Source organism: Labrus mixtus, chromosome 3, assembly GCF_963584025.1.
Source record: "Labrus mixtus chromosome 3, fLabMix1.1, whole genome shotgun sequence".
Lineage (NCBI taxonomy): Eukaryota > Metazoa > Chordata > Actinopteri > Labriformes > Labridae > Labrus > Labrus mixtus.
The window spans coordinates 17,355,656-17,372,265 of record NC_083614.1 but is presented as its reverse complement, the minus strand read 5'-3'; the positions used below and the strand labels follow the sequence as shown (position 1 = coordinate 17,372,265).

Sequence of the window (16,610 nt, the reverse complement as noted above, 5' to 3'; positions counted from 1 at the left end):
AGCCGTCACGAGCAGGGTTACACAGGTTAAATAGGGCAAAGTTGATTTTTTTTGAAATTCTGCATTGCAAATGACACGTTGTGTGTGTGCTAAACTAACATTCGATCTGTGGATGATGTCTGTGTAATCCTTGATGTTGTGAGACTGGAAAATCCAAAATGTGTCGGTGCAGAAAGAGGAAACTAGGAGGAATTTCAGGGTAAATCTATATGGGTATTTCCTTAATTCGTGGAGAACACTAACCCTAACCCTAACCCCCAAAAGTATTCAGAATTTAATTACAAATAAACGTTATTTCCAATATGTAATATTTTCTTGCTTTAAGTTTTTTAATGAGATAAAATACAACCTTGGTTTACAAATTGGGTCATTATAACATGCAATACAATCAACTAATTGTCTTTTCAGGAGCAATGCAAGCTAAAAAGCTATTTCATATATGTTGTTTGTATTCTACAATAACTCTTTGATCATTATAAGCTCCTTATAGTCCTTACCCCACCTATTGGTGAACTAGAGGACCACCAGTATGAGGCCACCACCCTGGAATCCAGGCCCTGTCGGTCAGAGGTGCTCTGTGCGTGGTAAGGGAGTTATTTCTGCCTGCTTTGGGTGTCCTAGGTGGAAACAAGCTTGTTGACATATTTTCCTACAGTGCCTCAGCAGACAGGCTCATGACTTTGAAGCCACGATGAGTTGTCCGTCACTCTGGGTACAGTGACAACTGTCACCCTGCACAGAGGCATTAGCCAGACTGGTGAAGGTTGAAGGAGAGAGAAGTCATTGTACAAAGTGTGCAACGTGTCATTTGTCTTGTCTATCCTGAACTTTTCTTCCTTTTCAAGTCCTTACCATGAGTAAAAATATGCAGCAATACAAAAAAAACTTGATTGCAAAGGTTTGTATTCCAAATGTTGTCTTTTCAATGATAGTACATATATGAAATGTTATAAAGAAAGTAGAAAAAAAAATGTGGCAATGCATCATTTAACAAAAAGGAAATTACATCATACTGGAGGTTGTTTCCTGAAAAGGTCTGGTGGTGAATTTGATAGTTGCATTATCCAAACTGAGTGCCATCAGACATCAAAGGCACAAAGACAAATGGGATGAAAATCAAACTTTAGTGAAACAAAAATAACTCATCCTGTGTTTTCTTCACTGCATCATTTCTGAATAACCCTTCAATTATATGTAATCTTGCACACTATTAGTACCAATTGGCTAAGTGGCTACATTTACCTGTGGACATTTTCATGCATATGAGGTATATGGTTGACATCATTTACTTTTAGCAGAAGTGACATCATAATGGATGCAGTTATATTGTCTTCACGGTTGCTTTTTAGGAAACGTGACATCATCGCTGAGAATTCACAAAACGCTTTTTCAGTTGGAAAGTTTCAAAACAGCACAGGTGGCAGAACAGATACGATGACATAAATATGTTTCAACACATTTCAAGAGGAAGGAAAGGTAATACTGAACACGTTGGATGTTATTTACACTCTTGTCTCAATTCCCCCTTTGGCATGCTGCAGTTTATATACACACATAAGTACACACAGGTACAAAGGGGTCCTCACCTGCTCTGCACCATACAATTAGAGAGCAACCAATCGCTTTCGGCACTTTAATGGTGAGTGTGTGTGTTCGTGTGTGCTCATGTGTGAATGAGTCCTCACGTGTCAAGGCATAACCAGAAGTTGTTTTGGAAATAGGAGGTGGAGCAGCTAAAGACCGTCTACGGGAAAATGTGTGTGAAAGAGTCTAACCAGGCCGCAAAACACACCCCAGGCCTGACGGGTGGATCACATGGGACTGAGTGATCTGAACACAGAGGGAGAGGGGGAAAGAGTGGAAGAGATGACTAACCCTGCAAAAGGACAGTGGAGCAAAAGGACAGTGGAGCAATCGGACGTCATCTGCACCGAGGGATCAGCCCCTTGTTTGGGAAGAGGCGTATGCCTGTGCCAGGATTAGAGGCATTCAGCTGGTGGTACTGTAAGCTTTGGTTTACAGCTGTCAGCTCAGGTGCTCTCCCTGCATTAACTGAGGGTTGTGTAATGTCTCTAACATGAACTGTAACAGAGATGGCTATTGTAACCATTTTCACGGTGTGATTATTAATATATCAGAACATAGGCAGCAGTGTTTACCCACCTCTATAAAGTTATTCTCCCCCACAATAAAACGATTTAGACTAATACAGAAATAACCCCTTTTCATCGTTCCCATGAGCCCTTTTCAAATTGTCGTTCCGCAACAGCACTGTAATGAAGCTCCGGCATCATTACACCTTGACATTCATATTGATTCCGCAACGGCGTTGGTGTCCCCGTCTGTAAATTCACATTGCGTTATGGCATTGCGGAAGTGCGGGAGACCATGACACAGCGGGAGCTCCACATACACACACACACAGTCAGACATACACACACACACAGAGCTGTTCTCCCCCACTGGCTCAGACAATTCTGTGTCGCCCCTTTAATGCCTCTGTAATGCCTATGATGCTACCTCTGAAGCCGGCACAGAGGGAGGATCACTTCTTCTCCCCATAACTCTTCCGTAACACCCACATTGAATGCGAAATGTCACAGTGTCGTAAAAATCACACCTAGAGACGGCTGTCCAAATAAGGCTCTTATCCGCAGCCAGCCTGTCCTTTTTCCTGTATTTTTTCATTTGGTTCTGTTTGGAACAATTCTGGTCGTCTATCTCCGGACGGGGAATCTGTAGTAATTTTTTGTTGACTACTCTAAGTTAATTTGTTATATTAAAGCTCGTGAGGAATTTTTAGATGTAATGAAGCAGACTGATATTAATAATAATATTTAAATGATCTACAAAAGCAAAACCATCAAAGAGAAACCATTAGAATTATTATAGAATTATTATTTCAAGGATTGTACACAGAGAAACAAGCATTGTGGGAGAAGTATTTACATTCAACAAACAAGTTTTTGCTTTCCTGTACTTCCATATATTTTACTTATCTGGCATTGTAGAAAGGGCCACAGTAATTAGCATTGATTCTTCATAGCTGACTCGATATATACATTTGACATAATGAAATTCCCATTATTCCAAATAAGTTTAGCAGCCTCTCCGTCATTCCTGCAACAAATAACTGTAGAGGTAGCCCCCGGATGTGCAAGAACCCAAAACAACCTCTAGTGGGGAATCAATAATGTAGACTTGTAGAGTAACAGATTTGAAGCATACGTCCCAGTGCCCTGTTTTTTTTCCTGATTTGTTGCTAATGGAGGTGGAAACCTACTGCTGAGAAATGCATAAGAAATGTAAAGCAAGACTGGAGTGAGCCTCTTCGTCTTCCTTATGACTAAACATAGAGCCGTGCACACTGTCAGTGCATACTGTCAGCAGGGGCACAAAAGGCCAAAGTGCTCCCTTCACACTTACTTGATCAGCACCCGCACACATTTGTCAGGTTTGACCTCGTCTTACCTTATATTTTGGAAAACCTCTACTTTCCATTGGCTCCATTTTTTTTGTACTTGCATGCACCCACATACAGGCAAACACGCCCCACAGTGAAGTCAACACTCAGAGTAGGTCCCACCCTGCTGATGCACTGCACTGAACCTTCCAGCATGTGACACCTCTAGTTGGAATGCCAAACAGAACCAATCCCCATTGTCAGTAGCTGTGGGGAAAGACAGATATTTTACACATCTGTCACAGCAAAGTCAGCCTACCCATCCTCCTCACACACACACACACACACACACACACACACACACACACACACACACACACACACACACACACACACACACACACACACACACACACACACACACTCGCATTCACACAAACACAATCTCATAGTCTTTATTCAATCTTTCTTCAAGGGAAGATTTAATTTAGCTTGTACTGCAATCTGTTGAAAGCTTTTGCTTCCTTTGGTTTTCATTTATGCATATTGTTGTAAAATGTGCATGAAACCACTCAAATCTGCTAATTAGTGCCTTGAATTCACAACAAAAAGGAAATGTGGATGTTTTTCTTTGGTAATGTGAAATTGAGTGAAGATCATCAGCAAAACTGGAAACAGACTGGGGATATGGAATAATTCCAAGCATGATTTAAGCAAATCTGCTCCTTTTTTTTTTCCTGCTTATGTAAATGTAGAAGGCGGAGGAGCAGCTATGAACACAGAAAGACCTTTTTTCCTTTATTTCTTTGACTGTTATGGCCTTGGATCACAAGACTATATATTTTACAAACAAGAACAGCTTCATGTTTGATAGCTGCATAATATTGTTCATTTGAGTTGTTGTTGTTTTTTTTAAATGTTATTTTGGTGTAGTGACAGTGTAGGTGGTAGATATGCTGTAACCACACCGTTAATGTGCGTATGTATGGGAATTCAGCGTATAGGTGCGTGTAATGGTACTTTTTATACCTGCCTATCTTTAAATTGGCTGCTTTTCTGCGTGAATATGCATACACACACGAGAATAGAAAAGCACTCTTTCCTGCTCTGATAAAAAACACTCTGTGCAATGATTACCTGCCTTGCCACTCAGGGGCCATTTGCTGTTACCACAAAGCTGATTATCTCACCCCTACAGCAGGCTGCGTTTGCGATCGTCTCCCAAATGCCCACACTGCTATTTGTAGAAATGTTACCTAGCTGGCGCAGGCTGAAATATGTTTGTGTTTGTGTGGATGTTTGCGTCTGGCTGAGTGTTTGCAGCGGTGCCTGCTCCATTCTCTGTGTGTGTGTCTGTGTGTGTGTGTGTGCCGTGTGGATTTGGCGGGTGGGTGGGTGTTTGTGTGGAATGGAAGGCTGTAAGAATGGAGGGATGGATGACACAAACAGGGTGCAGTGGTGGGAGGCTGGTGTCAGGGCCCTACTCCTACAACCAGGCTGGATGCAGTATCTGACAGCTGACTGAGAGTCTGCAGGCCCCCTCTTTACACAGTCCCACCAAAAAGGTCAGCACTTCAATCAGCTTCACTCGCTGGATGCCTCTCTTTTCTCTCTTTCTGCTTGCAGAGCCTCAATTTGGCCCCCCCTTGATGCACACTTAGCCATGCTTGACCGTATCTCACAGGTGGAAATGGAGCTTTCACGCTGAAGAAAAGCTGCCCCAAAATGCATCCAAGTGTCAGCACCATGTGACACACACACACACAGTTTATTAAAGTTCCAAAGCAGATGATTATGCACGCTGGATGATATGTGTAATTTTGGAGCACTTTGGTGTGTGGAAAATTGCCATCTGCAGTCATAACTGACTCATTGCTCTAAGCGTTTAAATTTTCCGGACCTTTAATTTCCTCTTCTCCAGGTCTTTAATTTGCCTTTGCACATCAGACACTCTCAATATCCTGCAGCCAGATCTGCTGATGGAAATATTCCCCCTGCAGATGATCAAAAATGGCAATTTAAATATTATTTATTGGTCTGACTGGTAGGTGTAAGAGAAGAGAAAGGAAAAAAAAAACAGGTCAAACGAGACAAACAGAGAAATGTTCTGGCTCATTGAAAGAACAATTTGTTTGTCTTGCTGATGAATCAAATCAAAACATGACATCACTTTCTGGAAAGGAATAATCTGATGTGTAATCTTGAGTTCAAATCTAAGGAATGCACACGTTCATGTCTATAGAGCTGTTGACAGCACCCTGTTTAAAAATCAGATTAGTGTCTCATAATGTGTCATCTGTCAGTCCCTCGATGTCTGCATAACTCCCTAATTATGCGCCTATTGTTTTATTTTTTTCATGGTCATGCCTGATAAATTTACAGGTATTGCGAAGTTGTCAGCTGCATCAATTATCATTAACATGAGGAGGGAAATGTTGATGGGGGTGCAGGTGAAGAGGGTCCTGTGATTTAATGAAGCCAATAAGAGCATTGAAATAAAAGAGATGAAGAGGGGTTCGGTTTGAGTGTCTACTGAGAGACTCTCAGCTGTGTTTTAAGTCTCGTGGTTAGAGCTGCTCGATATGCAGATCATACAGTCAGTGACTCAGCTTGTATCAAGATTCTGAAGGCAGGAAGTTCATACAGGAAAAAATGTCTTGTTGTCCCACAGACTGTGTGTGTCATGAAGGAGCCTTTGCCAGTATATAAAGAAAATCTTATGCCTTGATTCTTTCCATTGGCTAAAGATTCATTTTAAAGCCCACTGCTTGACTGTGAGCTGTTTGTACTGACAGGTGCCTGGACACAACCTAACTATACCCTGCTGCAAAGAACTAAGTGATTGATACTTTAATTCATCTGATTTTTCTTACTTTACAGATATTCCATTACAAATTTATTTATTTTTGTGTTTAAAAAAAAAAGCTAAGCAGAGCCCAAGCTGACATCATAGGACCCTTGATTTGTGCAGGCTGCTAATGTAGCTTCACAAAAAATACAATAAAGATCATTTGAATCATAACAATAATAATAATAATTTGAAAAATTAACTGGAAACAGAACAACTGCAACTTCACAAAATTACAACAGGTGGTCTGAAGCCAATCAAATCTGTGGGACAACAAGCAGCACACCCGGTTAGAAGACCTGAGGTGACGTTGACTGGTGATGGACGGAACAGGCTAGAGATATTCAACTACGGGGATACACAACTTAGAATGATTTTACTGCTTTGGGATACATACTAACCATTTTCTAAATAACTTTGTTCACAAGTTAAAGCAGGTTAAGTTAACCACATTGTTTGGTTGTGTGCTAACATTAAGTAGCACTTAGTACAGCTCGGAACATCGGTTTTGATAATAGGTCATTCACTAAAGTACTGGATAAGATCTATTTTGTCGTCATGGTAAGCTATTTAAATTAACCGCCATTGGTTGGACTCAAACTGAACATTTAATTTAAAAACCAAAACGTTTGACCTCATGGTTTGACTTGAGGAAAAGTTTGAGGATTGCCAAAGTTGTAAGGATGGAAAGAAAGCAGCACACTTCTCAATGCTACAAAAGTGTTATAATTAAAATGTTTCGACCAAATGTGGCATTAAGTGGGTATAAGTGTAGACCTGCTGCTTTTCAATTGCCCTGTTCCCACATGATGTATGTCTGTACTAGATTTTGTCATCCAACTGTATTTCAGCATAGACCGTTCTAGCATGACAACCTTCCTAAACATCTCCTTAGCATGGCAACAAAAAAAAAACTTTAACAAGTTGAGATCCTCCTTTAAGTATGTGTGGTTTTCAGAGCAGTTGGAGATTGAAGACTAATAACACAAAACCATTAAAAAAAATCAGTCATTCCAATTTCAGAATTGTCATGACTCATATTGTGTTGAATCACACAGAGTTTCCATCCAACATTGCTTCTCCTAAGAGCTAGCTTATAAGCTTACAGGGGCATGTCTACTTATAAATGTTCAATCTCACAGAATACGCTACACAGTGATTAAAAAACCTCTCCATTAGATCCCTCACAGGTGCTGGTCTCCTTTATTCCTGTCATAGTCAGCTCAGTAAGTACAGCTGATGAGCACTCAGTTCACCAGGATTCTGCTAGTGTCAGAGTACCACTCAGAGATGACACTATGGACTGTCATAGCATGCATCGTGTTACTCCCTCAGGGACCCACGGAGCTGTCTTTTAATTACAGTATATCCACATTCATCGGAGATAGAGACTCATTATCAGATAGCTCATGAGCCCTGGAACATCAACAAGTGGCTGTTGAGCGAGAGCTCTCACTGGATACTCATCAATGCCCTTTATCAATGTACAGCCCTTCACTGCTTCTATGGATGTACGGCACTTCTACATTTGGGACATTCGAGAGGCTTCAATTATGAAACACTTGGTTCTTTAGGGTGTGTGGCTGAGGCATCCTGACACTTCTTGATGGGAATAGATGAGATAAAATGATAAAATCTCATTATAAGTTACTGAAATGTTTAGAGAAGCCTCCAAATTCTAGACATGACTTTAATAAAATTGTTCCTCTACTACATTATCTTCTTCCACAGGTAAGTTAGAACGTTCTGCTCCCTCAGTTTTAGCTACATGACTGCACATAAAACTAAGAGAACAGAGCATGCACAATTTCATTTTGGGCTTTGACATTTGAATCAAGTATAGCGTTAAAAGCAAGTTTGGTTTAAACATCCCCGATCATAAATCTGAATTAAAGAGGGAATGGTTTTGACAAGGCCGTTTTCATCTCGTCTTTGTGAAGTGTTGCTTGCAGGCCCCGAGGCTGATGATTAAGTACGAGTGTGTATGTGTGTTTATGTGTGTGTGCAGCAGTGACATGTAGGGCTTGATGAAAATGTCAGCGGTTTTGGAAAGGAGAACACAGAGCAGGAAGTGTGAAAGGTGTTTAGAACTTCTCTTTTTATTAATGGATGCTGACCTGAGTCACTGTCTGCAAGTTTGCACAGCACGTGCTTCATCACTGGAAAAAAAAAAAGGTATTTCAGCACATTTTGTTGGTTATATAACATGTTCCTATTAGTTTTTCCTGGTTACAGTCTAAAATTTGCCTTCCTGCACTGGAAAAAAAAGAAAGAAACATTTTCCTGTTTGGAAGCAGAAGACGGACCTTACTGCTTTTAAAACACAAGAATCAGTTGCAGCATGGGCATAAGCACGGTCATGAAAGCATTTCTATGTAAACACTGATCCAGTGAGAGTACTTACACTTGTTAAAAGGGCCCTCAAGAGTTTTGACATTTAAAATAAACCGGTTGCGGTTTCTGCTCTGAAAGCCCCCGGTCACGTGAATGAGGTCAGTGCCTCCCGGAGTGAGTCTGAGCTGAAACTCGTAGTTATGAAAGCAGAGAGAGAAAAACCCAGTTTTCCACTGAACGGGCAGAGGAGGACTTTTCCTGGCTTTGTCACAGAAGCCCGAGGTCATCACTTGTAAAAAAAAAAAAAAAAAAAATCAACAAAAAAACAAGCTCTGCCAACTCAGTTAAGTAAAGGCTGTGACTGAGGATTCCTGGACTTGCAACAGTAAAAGTGACTAAGCTTCAACCAGAAACAGGAGCTGATATGCAGAAGTATAATTTAAAAAAGATCATTCTCAGAAGGACATTTTTGGAGGAAAAGAACAGCCAGCAAAGTAATGAGGCTATTCCTCGAAACAGTTTGTGGTTTCATGAAAAGTTAAATAACAGTCTTGTGATTTAAAATGCTCGGTGCAAAACATTGCTTCAGCTGACATCTGCTGCCATCAAGTGGAAGAAAATGTTACTACATGGTAAACAAAGCAATCCTTTGGATTTGGGCGGATTTCATTACACAGCCAAGACTGCTTGACGAGAAAAGATAATCTTATATCGCTGATGTTCTATAATTAATTTAGCAGACACTTTACATCAGAGAGTAAATACAACACAAGCAAAACATCTAGAAAGGAGGAAACAATGTCAGTAAGTGCGAACAAACAGCTTTACAGTAAGTCTGATCGGACACATAGGTGCTTACAGGCAGAGCGCAGAGGCAAAGCCCAACCTTGATAGCTGATCTTGAGAGTTCTAATCAGCATCAAAAACCATCCTCGTCATCATCAATATCATTATTATATAATGTACCACAGAGGGTCAGCATTAAGAAGCAAAGAAAACACCACAAACTTCACTACAAGGTAATTCCAAATAAATTTATTTTATCCACTGTACAAAGCAAGCATGGGATCTTCTGGACACCGATTTGACCCAGCTGGAAAAAAGACAGATGGACGATTGAATCCCATCAAACAAACAGAAAAGATGACCTGAAAGATGGAGTGACAGAAACAGATTAAACAGCTTGAGAACAATGACAGTGATGTTTAATTTATGGTCATTTTTTCTATTTCAAATTCCAATAAGAACTGTAAATACTCGGCTACTAGTTGGATAGCATACATTAAAAGGACATTTATCTCTAAAGCAGATCATTGTATAGCAGTTTACATGTCGTACCACAGGTCTACTCCAGGGCCTTGACGATGGCCTCGCTGGCATCTATGCTGATCTGGACCTCTGCCCTCGCTGCCTCGTCAGATGCACCAGCCATCTGAGATTGAGCCTTCTCCAGGTTTGCCTTAGCAGCCTGAAAAAAAGAAGAGGAAAATAGTCTTGTTAAAAAAAATCTAACGATGTACTAATCTTTTACCTACCATGGTGGTTATCCTTTTATTCAGAAAAAATATATCTCAGGACCAAGACTTGTAAAGGAAGGTCTGCAAAGCCCTTCTCCTCCAAAAAAGCTTTTTGAGGCTTACTGTGATGTAAAAGCCAGAACAGCAAGTCTGACAACAAAGAGTGAAAAGTGGAGAGTAAGACGAGCAGAGAAAATCCCCACTGCCTCTTTGCTCTGAAAGCTCCATTTGTCACAGTAGTGATTAGAAACCAGAAATGCCAAACATAGCTGGAAGTTAAAGGTCTCCCAGTAGGGATTTGACACATCTGCTATAACTCAACAGTGACTGACCTTTCCCTCCTTATTAACAGCGTGGGCCCATGTGCATTTTCACCGCCGAGTGGAAGACAAAGAGTAAAAAATAACTCATTTACTGCTATGAAGTCAACTTGACACTGACACTGGCACTGCCCAAGGTCAAAGACAGACACCTCGGCGACGACAGCATAATAACGCAGCCTAGTATTAACAAGACTGACATTTAAACAAGGGCTCAACATTGAAGTCCAACTGCATTACTGATCGGATGGATAATCATCAACTGGGAGGTACTCATCAGCGAGGAGGAGAAAATGAGAACGGGGAAAAATCTAGTGTCAGTTCAAAGGAAAGCTGTCCCCCAGTTTTCAGTGCAGAAAGGACGAAGAGTAATTACGCACGTCTCTACAGACTGGATAAGGACACCCATCACACGAATCTCATTCAACACTTAAGATCCATAAACAATCTACTACGCTACACTGCAACTGGCAAGTCATATCATTTGTCATGAATTTGACAGAATATGTCATAGGTGGATAAAAATCACACATGGACATATTCACATCGCATTCCAGGTGGTAGAAATGCTCGTAACTCTGCAGAATTTTATTTTGTTCAATGTTTCATACACGTCAGGATGTACCAACAAGCACAGGTAGTTCTAAAGAACTACAAGATGGAGAAAAACTGTACTGAGCTACTGTCGGTTCTAAATCAATGAGACAAACTTTGAAATATGCATACAAGACTTTTTTTTTTTTTTTTTTCCCTGTTGAACCAAACTCTGAACCCTGACCCCAAAACTGAGGTACAAACTGAACCGTGAATTCTGTGAGCTGGTACACCCCTAGTCCCTACTAGAGGTGAATTAAGACAGTACGCAATCAATTCAATCACTTAGCATTGATCTTCACATGTGCTTAAAAGAGAAGATATTAACATTTGGGAAACTTTCTGACCTGTACACATCAATCATCTTAATCGACACCATCGCCCTTTTAATAACATCACAGGAGAAATCATCTTTTTACTCGCCCACTCAGAATGTCCGGGACTTAAAGAAAACAACAAGAACCTTTCTGGACAACTCGGGCACAGGGAGAATTGCTGCTATGTGCAATGTTGGCCCTAGCAGCCCGCACTGTGAGTTTTTGCATTGAACACTTCACAAAGGTCTGAATTAATCACAATATTGACCAATTGTATTTCTCATGTCATGTACGCCTAGTGCAACACCTATTTTAGAACAAGTGTTGAAAAAGCCTTAAAACTATAAAGCTTTGATGTTTGAACTTCCCATGAGATGGCAAGCAGAATGCTAGGGAGGACTTTTGGTGGATACTGATTGCTGCCTACAATAGAAAATAGGGATAAATGCACAAGGATGCTAACTACCTAGCTAATCCGTAGCTCCAGTTCTGTGGTCCACGACTGGTAGGACTGAATTGATAGTGGGTGGATGTAAAAACAGAGGAAAGCCTTTCAGAAACACCCTTAGCCTGACATGTCTAAGTTTAATGTTTTAGTCTAAAACACAGTAAAGGATTTAAAAAAAATGACTTTTGGTCAACATTAGACCTTACATTCATAAATGGGTGAAGATCCATGCAGGAAATATTTAATTAAAAACAACTTGATATCTCTTGTTTTTTTAAGGGATATAAAAGAAATGGACAAAAGGAAATTAAACATTCAGTAGCCCTTTCTGAATAAGGACCGTACTGTTCGAGCTTTGAGTGTAAACACAGGTCATGAAATCTTCTCCATGTGATCAACAGTTCAAGACATTTTCTTGGTTTTCATACGGATCACCTGAAGTTCAAAGGCTTTGCTCCTACTCGCTATAAATGGCACACATATTGATCCTAGCATTTATGTGTGCCTCATTAAAAATATCAAGATGACCTATTGCACAGCCTATAATAAGAAGATCAATACCAGTATTAGTGAAGTTTATTCTAGTAAAGCAGAAACACATGATAAGTCCCTCTGGACAAACATTTTATTTAAACAATGAACCCTGCATTAAATATCTGAAACCTCTTTTTGAGCAGAATTCCTTAATTTAATCAATGATTTTCTCTGGATTGATGTCAAACTGACTTTTAACCAGGTGCTAGTGACAGTCGGTTGTTGTGCTGCTTTGTTTCAGCTTGAAATACTTTTTTTTTCTTAAGAGAAGGAGACCTCTGATGATAATTTGACTCTTGGCCAACTTCCACCATATGCGTGTCCGGTCCGTCTCCGCTCCGGTCCGTCAGCGGAGGTGATAGGTTTTCATTTTATTCAATGTGTGTGCTTCCACTGCGCTGCGTCTCAGCTCCGGCAGTCCGGTGCCCTCCGCAGCAGATACGTAGGTTTCTATTTTTTGCCGGATGCCGAAGCCCGCCGCATCAATTTAGCACAGTAAAGAACAAGCGGGACGGGAAGTCAGACACCGATACAACATTAAAACATCCGTTTAATTTTCAAAATAAAACACTCCGTTTGTGTGTTCGTTTATAAGGTTTATATAGAGTTGCCAGTTAGTTTGTTTAATTATCGCTGGAATTCCTTTGTCTCGGCACTCCAGCTGATGGCTGTGCTCTCCGTGCTGCAGACGGAGAACACAGACGGTGGGTGTTGACGGACAAGGGTGCACGCAGCCGAAACGGACCAGAGCGGACACGCAATGCATACGTAGCTGGTGGAAGTTCGGTGTTAGAGTTTTTTAAAAAAGCCTACGAATCTACAAATAGGCTTGCAGTAACTCTGCTTGTAGCCTCTGTATACGTCCTGTGTTTGCTGCATGAGGGTCAGAGGGAGACTGATTTTATACCATCATTTATTTAATGCCATTCACTGATTCAACCACTTGGTCTGTATGTTTAAGAGGGAAGACTTCCGTGGAGAGCCACCTCTGGGGAAAACCCTTTTTTAAAACATTTTTCCTAAGATTTACAGCTTGCCATGATGCTATTGCTGATGCATTGAACCGCGTACAGTGATATTTAAAAAAAATAAATGTGGCAGATAATTGTCTCAACAAAAGTTGACTGGGTTTTCTAGATTCTCTTCTTCTACTTTTTATAACTGTTAATTTTTAGGGGCATTATGGTATTTCCTGTCATAGTCAGCATGAAGCTAATTCTTTATAACATGATTAAAATACCTGACAAATGATTCTACTCAATGAAAACTGAATTGGAATGAACAAATAACCAGTGGTCGTATTATGGTCGTATTGCCAAATGTTGGTTGAGATGTGTTTTAATGGTGTCTTGTCTTGTTGATATTTTACTCACAGAAACGTCCAGCTGGTCCAAAGCAACAGCCTCCTCAGCCAGCAGCTGCACTGAAGAATCAGCGTTGACTGTGATGGACCCACTGCTCACTGTATACACAAACACAAAGGTGTAACTAAACATGCCAACATACAGCCATTTTCATTGTTCATCAAAAACAATGTAATGTGTGTCATAAATCCATAAACTCTAATGTATGTTTAAAAGAAAAGGATGAGTTCAATACTTCATTAAATGTATTTACTAGAATAACAAAACTACAGATTCCACAAGCCTGAGACATGGACACACTAAAAGATCCAAGTGGAGAGCAAAGCTATTTACAGGACATACAAGATACACATATTTCACATTGTGCAAGCTAATCTGTAATTTTAGGAGACATTTGTTTTAAGGAATATAAATCACCGTCTCTAGATCACAGGTGTCAAATTTGAGGCTTATAACCGGCCTGCGAGATAATATCATTTTTCTATCATAGCTGGCCCTCCGGTATATAGCACACACATCACTGAAACAACTCCCAGAATGCAGCACAAAGGCTGGCACACCAATCAGAACTTGCAAGCTCCAGCTCCCCGCTGTGGTTTCTGTGCAGCATAACAGAGTGTGTGAAATCTGCAGATTAATGGACCATTAGAACATGGACATAGATATAGATTCAGGGTGAGACTTTGCCAAACAAAAGGTCTCCACCACTGTCTTCTCAACCGCACACTGTGCAGTTAAACTGAGTACACTCGACACTGAGTTTACAGGGGAAGTTTCCGCTGTAGAAAGAGCCCCTGTACACATCCAAATGGAGCTGATATACAGAAACTCTAATGTGGTGGCACATTGAAGGAGTCTGTGGCTGCATAGCCTCCATTCTTCAACCCTGAAACAATGCTCCAACACCACCTAAAACTTTTTGACTACCTGCTTTAAAACTAGATTCTGAAAAGCTGCTGATAGAAAGAAAAATAATAATGCTGATGTATCCTTTATTTGAAATATCACTCGTTTTATTATTATTTTTTTTTAATCCTTGGTTTGTTCTGAACTCTATAATATGTTTTAGGAGCAGTTAAGTTTGTCTTATTACCTCTGATGAAAACATGGTCAATCTAAGGAGGTTATTCAATAAAGGTTGACCCCGTTTGGGCCTTGAGTAAAAGCCAAAATACATTTTTACCCCCTCCGTAATTAAGTTTGACAACCCTGATATTAAATAATAAATCCACTAGCAACCTATTGATTTTTTCAGTCATACTGACTTTGGCAACAAAAGAAATTGGTTCAGCCTCTGATGAAGTCTCATTTTACAAATCTGGCCGTCTACCTCATTTGAGTTTGACACACCTGCTCTAGATTTACAAATTCATCATTCATGTAAGCAGCAAAAGTTAAGGCCTAATTCACAGATACTATTCTTACCAAAGTACTTGACAGAGGAGCCATCCTCACTGAAGACTGTGACAACCCCAGGCCTGAGCACCTGCAGGGTGGGTACGTGGGCTGGAAGGATACCAAACGCACCAGTAAGGGTGGGCACATCTACCTGTTTCACACTGGCCTCTTTGAAAAACACCTGGAGAGCAGAGAGAGAGAGAAAAAAAAAAAGATGCATTGACTCATGACCTGCTTTGCAAAAGTTCAACATAGACGAATGGTGAGGTGGTCACAGACACGGAGACCAATCTTCAAGTGTAATATTTATACAACTGTGCACATCATTATACTATTAAACGACCACTGACGGCCACCTTAACATTTATTTATAATACAACATAATTAATTTCTTAATTCTTATTAGAACAAACTAGTTCTGCAGCAGGGCGAGGTAGACTTTTAGCACTGTGAAACTGGACATCCAGAGTGAACTGAAATCAGAAAAACGTGAATGTTGGGGTAATATTACCAATGACATGAATCTCAAGGTTAGATAGCTTTGCATTTAACACTCTTATTGACTTACTTATTGACATCTCATGGAGCTAAACACATTTGAAACATGTGTGGAGACACACACCTTTACCTAACTGAACTCTAAATTAGTGCTGTTTGAGTAATGCAGTTCGCAAAGTTGACTGTAACACCCAAAGACAGTGAATGACAGCTAGGTTAAATATCTGCTGCTACCTGAGCTAAGCTAAGCTAAACCATTTAGTGACAATGCAAGCACACATGTGTGAACTGCACGCGCACATTCACGATAGAAAACCATTCATTTGCACAAACTTGCCAAATGACTCAAAGAGATTTTAAGCAAACTGTGACGGTGTACTTCAATTAAGGACCGAGTTAGCCGTGTAGCTAGCTGGGCCTCGTCCGGTAACGTTAACAGACAGATAGCTACCTTCGTCGGGGAGGCGAAAGTGAAGGACATCTGCGGGGCTCCGCTCGCAGCCTCGGCGTAGGAGCGAGTTTGTCTCAGCGCAGGGAGAGCACGGCGGAGAAATCTTGCTGCCATCATGACTGAAAAGCAGGTTTTATTCAAGTACAAGTGAATGACAGAGGTCCTGGAGAGCCCTTGCGTGCAGGCAGACGGTGTGCGCTTGGTAGGACAAGGACGTTCGTAAACTACCCACAAGGCTTTACGGGGCGCGCAAAGGATGCAGGGAAGTGGAGTGTTAAAAAAAAAAAAACTCAATACTCTCCAGCTGCAGCAAGTCGGGGCTAGACGCAGGGATGGGCAACTTTGGTCATGGCAAGGGCCACATTCAATTAATTCTCCCTGCCAAAGGGCCACATTGCAGTATACAAAAACTATCAATTATGAATCAATTCTAAAAAAAAGTCTCAAATTTAACTCAACATATGCCAGTGATCAAATATTATTATGGACCTATTTCTGGTTTTCATGATTTCATGGCAGATTTTGTCACATTTTCTTCATGTTTCCAATTCATTGATATGTAAAAATTGACCACATTGAGGGTT

The 16,610-nt window shown here is 40.6% G+C and overlaps 3 protein-coding genes across 7 annotated transcripts in view; all 3 read right to left on the bottom strand.

Annotated features, from left to right (window-relative positions):
- The window catches only part of polrmt (polymerase (RNA) mitochondrial (DNA directed)), a 511,894-nt gene that overhangs the window by 321,878 nt on the left and 173,406 nt on the right, over nucleotides 1-16,610 (bottom strand). The gene's annotated exons all lie outside the window — the stretch shown is intronic.
- The window catches only part of tmem161a (transmembrane protein 161A), a 398,404-nt gene that overhangs the window by 354,786 nt on the left and 27,008 nt on the right, over nucleotides 1-16,610 (bottom strand). The gene's annotated exons all lie outside the window — the stretch shown is intronic.
- The window catches only part of atp5f1d (ATP synthase F1 subunit delta), a 55,012-nt gene continuing 48,007 nt past the window's right edge, over nucleotides 9,606-16,610 (bottom strand). Inside the window, exons 1-5 of one of the 4 annotated variants that reach the window (XR_009668477.1) lie at nucleotides 16,027-16,257; nucleotides 15,105-15,258; nucleotides 13,689-13,777; nucleotides 9,878-10,053; nucleotides 9,606-9,733 (exon numbers count right to left, since the gene is read on the bottom strand). Coding sequence is in view for 3 of the 4 variants with exons in the window: in XM_061033464.1 (XP_060889447.1) it covers nucleotides 9,931-10,053; nucleotides 13,689-13,777; nucleotides 15,105-15,258; nucleotides 16,027-16,143 (483 nt within the window). In the remaining variant the exon portion in view is untranslated. Of the gene's footprint in view, nucleotides 9,734-9,877; nucleotides 10,054-13,688; nucleotides 13,778-15,104; nucleotides 15,259-16,026; nucleotides 16,258-16,610 lie in introns of those variants that run through there. The other 3 variants (XM_061033464.1, XM_061033465.1, XM_061033462.1) reach the window with 3 other exon arrangements.